The sequence below is a fragment of the Pteropus alecto genome, unplaced genomic scaffold (assembly GCF_000325575.1).
Source record: "Pteropus alecto unplaced genomic scaffold, ASM32557v1 scaffold156, whole genome shotgun sequence".
Classification (NCBI taxonomy): domain Eukaryota; kingdom Metazoa; phylum Chordata; class Mammalia; order Chiroptera; family Pteropodidae; genus Pteropus; species Pteropus alecto.
The window spans coordinates 5,386,437-5,392,399 of record NW_006437746.1 but is presented as its reverse complement, the minus strand read 5'-3'; the positions used below and the strand labels follow the sequence as shown (position 1 = coordinate 5,392,399).

The 5,963-nt window shown below is 53.1% G+C and overlaps 1 protein-coding gene across 11 annotated transcripts in view; it reads right to left on the bottom strand.

Moving 5' to 3' along the window:
- Positions 1-5,963, bottom strand: part of DHX30 (DExH-box helicase 30) — a 28,586-nt gene that overhangs the window by 5,032 nt on the left and 17,591 nt on the right. For all 11 annotated transcript variants that reach the window (XM_025048907.1, XM_025048913.1, XM_025048910.1 and 8 more), the window contains 3 exons: positions 2,514-2,806; positions 1,903-2,023; positions 1,194-1,343 (listed from right to left, as the gene is read on the bottom strand). In XM_025048907.1, the coding sequence (XP_024904675.1) occupies positions 1,194-1,343; positions 1,903-2,023; positions 2,514-2,806 (564 nt within the window). The remainder of the gene's footprint in view (positions 1-1,193; positions 1,344-1,902; positions 2,024-2,513; positions 2,807-5,963) is intronic.

Sequence of the window (5,963 nt, the reverse complement as noted above, 5' to 3'; positions counted from 1 at the left end):
TACATGCCCAAAGCCACCTCACCAGAGATAAAACCTCAGGCAAGAGCATAAAACCAGTCATTTTTTCCTAGTCTTGTGTCCCCATCACCTGTCATGTCAGGATTCTGCTCTCCCTCTGAAGTTCCGATCCAACACTCCCTTCTTTAAGCAGTTCACCCCTGGGGGGACCAACCCCCTTCCTCTGGCCTCTGGGTAGACCTCAAGGTCAAGGATCCAGTCCCTAGACCACGGGAGGTGCCAACACAGCCACCTTGCCATAGGAGAGGCTTCCGCCCTTCCCAGGACAAGAGGTTACCAGCACCCTCTGCCCAGCAGCCAGCCAGCCTGCTGCTCTGAACGCCGCTGCCAGGTGGGGGCCGCTCCTCCCAAGACAGGACTCCAGCAGCTGCGAAGCCTCTGGCCACCAGTGCCTGCGTCTACCAAGCTAAACTCAGAGCTTCTCCAAGTTCTCCCAATGATCCCTAGTTATGTTCTTGAGCCACAGGTAACACATCCATTCCATCTTCTGTGACCACTTCCCTGTCCCCAGCCCTCGTCTATTCTCCAGGCTCTCATTACCTCTCAGCATCAGCTGTATCTAAAATGCAGTGCCCAGAGCCACGCATGACCATTGAGAGTAAAACAGGGCCTCGTTCCTCTCTCGTTCTGCAAATGAAAACTCTACCAACACGGTTTCAAGTCACTAGCTTCTCAGGCAGTCCGAACACAATGCTAACTCCCACCGCTGGGCCATCTGCTGGCCTCCAAAGCCTCTTCCAGGGAACTGCTGGCTGCAGGCCACACAACCTGCTCATCGCTTCTTCAAACTTCACCCCAGATAAATGTCTTATTATTTGTTTTGGCCACACAAGCCGGGTTCTGAAAGACTTTTCTAGACATCAAGCCTGCCACTCGACATAGGTACCATTTCTCCAGCTTTACACCATCCAGAATGATGAACATGTTTCCTGCCAGCTTCGCCTAGGTTCTGCCAACAAGGCTGAAAAGGCTGAGCTCACAAGCAGAGCACTTCTAGAGGGACTGTGGGCAGGTCCTGGAAGCAGCAGCCACACAGCCTGACAAGTATACTTTTGTGCCCAGCCAGAGGCTTGGTATGGTGGGTTTCACTTCCTGGAAAAGTGGACCAATCTGCAAGGGTAGGAGGGAGCTCCGAGAAACCTGCCACGTCATGCCAGGGACCCTCCTGGACTCACCTTCAGTTTCTTGCAGGCCAAGGCCGCCGCCTTGTTCTCAGCCTCTGCTTTGCGGCGCCCTTTGGCAACAAAGGTCATGGGACAGGGCCAGAGCAGGGTCAGGGTGGACAGCTTGGTCTTGGTGCCCACAGTATGGAACTGCATGAGGTTCTACAGGAAAGGCGAGAGGTGGTTATAAAAAGGCAGGGAATGAAGATGTCTGTGGCATTCTCTGACCGCCGAGGAACCAAGAGATGGACTTAACCCCCAGCTCAGCAGGTGCCAAACACCAGCCACACGAGAAGCACCACTGTGCAGCACCTTCGAGGCAAAGAGGTGTGGTAGCACCTGTGGGCTGGAGCTGTCAGCATGTGCTAAACACCAGGCACATCCTGGGGAAGAAGGCGTTGGACCTGGAGAGAAGCTGTTGCCCAAAGCCCGTTAGCCTGATGGCCAAGGTGAAACTCACACCTCAGCAAGACAGACACGGGCCTCCCACTCCGCGGTCCGCAGCCCACTCCCCATGTGCCTGTGCTCTGGCTTCCATTCTGTCCCCGCTGTCCCACCCTCCTCGCCCTCCAAGGATCCCCAGCCTCGGAGTGGGCTAGGCAGACAGGCGGCCTTGGCCCTCCCACACACCTGTGGTTTCCCTCCTACCTGGTCTTAGAGCAAACCAGACACGACCAAGCCAGCTCCCCACCCACATGCACTCCTAGGAGACTCAACTCACCTTAGCTGTGGAAGACGATGTTGCTATCTGAATCACCTTGGCCAGAAGGTTCTTGGGAAGCGGAAACTGGGTCAGAGCCCTAATAGCACTGTCATCATCTGTCATTTCAAGGGAACCCCCCCTGGGAGGACCAAAAGTTTAGGTGAAAAAGCTCGCTTTCCTTCCGGGCCAATTTCACCCCAGGCTCGGAGACCCCAGGGGCAGGACACTGGGATGCTGCAGCAGGCAGCCAAGAGGCACGAAAAGGACAGCAGACTGGGCGTTTCTGCTTGGCCTGTGACCCTCACAGACACGCGTCGTGGCTGATGCGCCCGCAGTTCCCCAAACACATAAGAGGGCGAGGGGCACGCAGAGTGCTTGCTGGGCCTCGGGGACCCAAGTGTGGCCTGAGGGAAGAGCCATGCCGCTGTTGTGCCAAAGCCCAGCCACACAGTACGAGACCGCGGCTGGCTCTCCCCTAGGAGCGGGCAGGCAGACCAGTGGATAATAGGGCACATAGGTGGAGAGGTGGGACAAGGGCCCCCTCGTCTGAGAAGGCTCCTGGGGAACACACCCCCATTTCCACGTCAAGGTGCAGCCAGCTTCCCCTGCATCCCCATCTCTAGCTGTACCTGAGTGGAGTGTGGGAGTCCTGCTGGGTCATGGACAGGAATTCAGTGACATCGATGGTCCCCTCTTCTAGTTCTTCCTCCTCATCTTCCTCTTCCTCTCGGCCCAAGGAGCGGGAGAGGCCCCCAGGTCCCCCTGGCCGGATGCCCTCGGGATTCAGCTGCCGCCAGGAAGTGGGTGGCATGGTGGGTTCTGGGCGCCACCAGCTGTCAGCCGGAGAGCCAAAGCGGTCGGCTAGCACACGGTATTTGGCTGCATCAAATAGCTCATTCCGGGGACCCAGCAGACCCCAGCCCTGGGGGGTGGAAAGGGACGTTTTGAGGGTCCATACCACCCTCACACCTCAGCCCGCCTGGACCTTGGCCAGTCACACCAAAAGTCCCTCGCGTAGAAGCCATGCATCTTCACCTGTCTACCCGCCTCAGCCTCTAGTCCGGAACTGGGCATAGAACACTAAAAATGTCTAGCTCTGACAAATGAAAATGATGAGATAACTTCTTACACTTATCAAAGACAAAAAGCAATTTAAAAAACCCAAAAACCTACAGGGCAACAGGGAAGGAGATACATTCACGAAGTGATCCAAGAAGGCTCAGTGAATACAGCAATTAGGACAGATGTAGCCCACGCCATAAGACAGACATACCTTCTGACACAAGAACCCTACGCTCCCCAGGGAAGCTCAGAGGACACTGTTTCCTAAAGCAATAAGGAATGTGAGAGGGCACCAGCCTCACCGAATGGGACCGAAACTGGGGTAGAGTGAGTGAGGTACTTACTTTGGGGGAAGAAAAAAGAATCCTATGCTGGGAAAATATTCTAGAAATAACCTGCACCTTTTTAAAAGCCTTTTATACAAAACTATTATAGTGTCACTGTTCTCTAGAGAGACAATCAAATAGCCTCTGGCACGTACAAAGCAACCTGCTGGGAACCAGAAGCATCGGCAGCAGGAGAGACGAGACCTAGTCCCTGACTTCAAGAAGCTCAGAATCTAAGAGGCAGAACAGAAACGCAGATGCCCAGGGTCAAAGGAACAAACACAAGGGAGAAGCTAGAAGGACAAGGAGCAGAGTGTGAATAAAGTGCAGGTTTGGAGCATTCAAGCTGGGAGTGGTAAAGGCGACAGGGCAAGGCAGGGAGGCGTCAAGAGGGTTTCTGACTGAGGGCCATGTGACAGTGGACAGCAGGTGCCAGTCCAGGGGCCTCTCTGTAGGGGAGCTTCAGCCCCGTCCGACGCATGACGAGCTGAGGACTGCCCACACACTGCCTTCTCAAAACTCTTCTCGGGTTTTTGAAATAACCAACTACAGTTGTAAAAATAATTCTATTCATAACAGCAACAAACCATAACCTAAGATGAACTTAAGAAAGGTATAGATTTTTTTTTTAAGTACAAAACTTGGCAAAAGGACTTAAATTCAGGGAAACATATGTTCCTGGATGATAAAATTCTTATGTGTGAAGAAACAGAAGCCTAAATTAATCCATGAGGGTAACGAAATCCCAACCACAGTCTAGATAGGCTACTTGGGCACTTGACAATTTCTTTCTCAAGTTCATGTGTGGGAACGAGTGCGTGAGAACAGCAGGAGTCCACGACAGGAAGGGGAGGAGGGCGCAGCACACAGCCGTCCATGGGTGGGTGAGCACGCAGCAAACAAACGCAGCGTCCCTCCCCTGGACCTTCCCACGGGCGGGGCGGCCGCGCTGCTGCTCTCCCACGGGCTCTCGCTCGCCCCACACAGCCCAGTCCCGCCGGCCTCCTTTCCAGAGCTGCCAGTGCCGGCTCGTGCTTCAGCACCACCGTCCTTTCAACCTCTGAACACCCCCTGGAGACACCTCCTCCAGCTGCTGCTACTGGCGTTCTCACCTTCCAGTGTCCCTGTCTCTGGTCTGGCCCAATGCCACTGCTGTCGGTGATTGTTCCTAAAGGCGAACTTGGCAATTACTCCCAGTCAGCAGACCCAGCATCCACAAGATCAAACTGAAACGCCTACTGTGACATCGAAGGCCCGGTGTCCTGGCTCCTGCCTACCAGTCCGTACACCGGGGCACCTCCACACACGTTTACACTCCTCGAGTACGCACGCGAGCCCCAGTTCTATGTCGCTGGGCCCGGTGTCTGGAGTGCCCGTTCCACCCCGGCTCCCTGCAAACCTCCACTTCTTCTGCAGGTTAAGTGTGCTCCGCTCAGGAGGCTGGTGCACTGCTTCCCTCACGTGGCGCCATCCTACCAGGCCGTGGCTGCTCTCAGAGCACGAGTACCTTGTGCTGCCAGCACCTCGCAGCAAGCGTGAGGGCGCCCCCCACGAGCACATCTGGTGTGGGGGAGTGAGGGAGAGGAGCCGAGCGCACATACCGGAGAATGAAGGAGCGACCCACTCCGGGATAAAGACCTGCTGTGACTCAGCAATGAAAAATCCAAACGTGATTCAAACGAGCAAAGGACCTGAACAGACATTTCTCCTCAGATGGTAAACGAATGGCCACTAGCACATGAAAAAACGCTCAACATCATTAATCGTTAGGGAAATGCAAATCAAAACCACAACGAAACACCACCTCACAGCCATTAAGATGGCGACTATTAAAAAAAGAAAAGAGTAAGTGTTGGCGAGGATGTGGAGAAACTGGAACCCTGTCACTGTTGGTGGGAATGTAAAATGGTACAGCCACCGTCGAAGACAGTACGGTGGTTCCTCAAAAAATTAATAATAGGACTGTCATATGCTATAGCAACTCTACTTCTGGGAATTGAAAGCAGGGTCTCAAAGAAATATTTGTACACTCGTGTTCACAGCAGCGTTATTTGCAGTAGCTAAAAGAAACAACCCACGTGCCCATCAAACGGAAGAATGGATAAACAAAATACGGTCTGTCAGTACAATGGAATGTTATTCAGCCTGGAAAAGGAGGGAAATTCTGACACACGCTGCAACATGAATGAACCCTGAAGACATTATGCCAAGTGAAATAAGCCAGTTACGAAAAGACAAATATTGTAGGATTTCACTTATGTGAATTAGTCAAATTCACAGAAACAGAAAGTGGAAGGTGGGTGCCAGGGGCTGGGGGAGGGGGGCATTGCTGTTTAATGGGGACAGTGTTAGTTTTGCAAAGGTGAAGAAATCCTGGACACGGAGTGCATAACAACATGCCTATGCTCAATATTACTGAACTGTACACTTAAAAATGGTTAATGTGGTTAAGTTTTATATTTCATGTATGTTACCACAATTAAACACACAAATAAAAGGCGGCCACGAATATAGATGAAGAACAGAGAAAGGGCTGCGGGGAACGTGATCCTGACCGCTGCCCACAGGCTGGGTTTAAAGCACCTTCACACATCTGTGGAGGGAAGAAACCCTCGCCCTTGACACCACCGACATTTGGGGTGGGTTAGTTCTTTGTGCACTGGGGGACATCTAGAAGCATCCCTGGCTTCA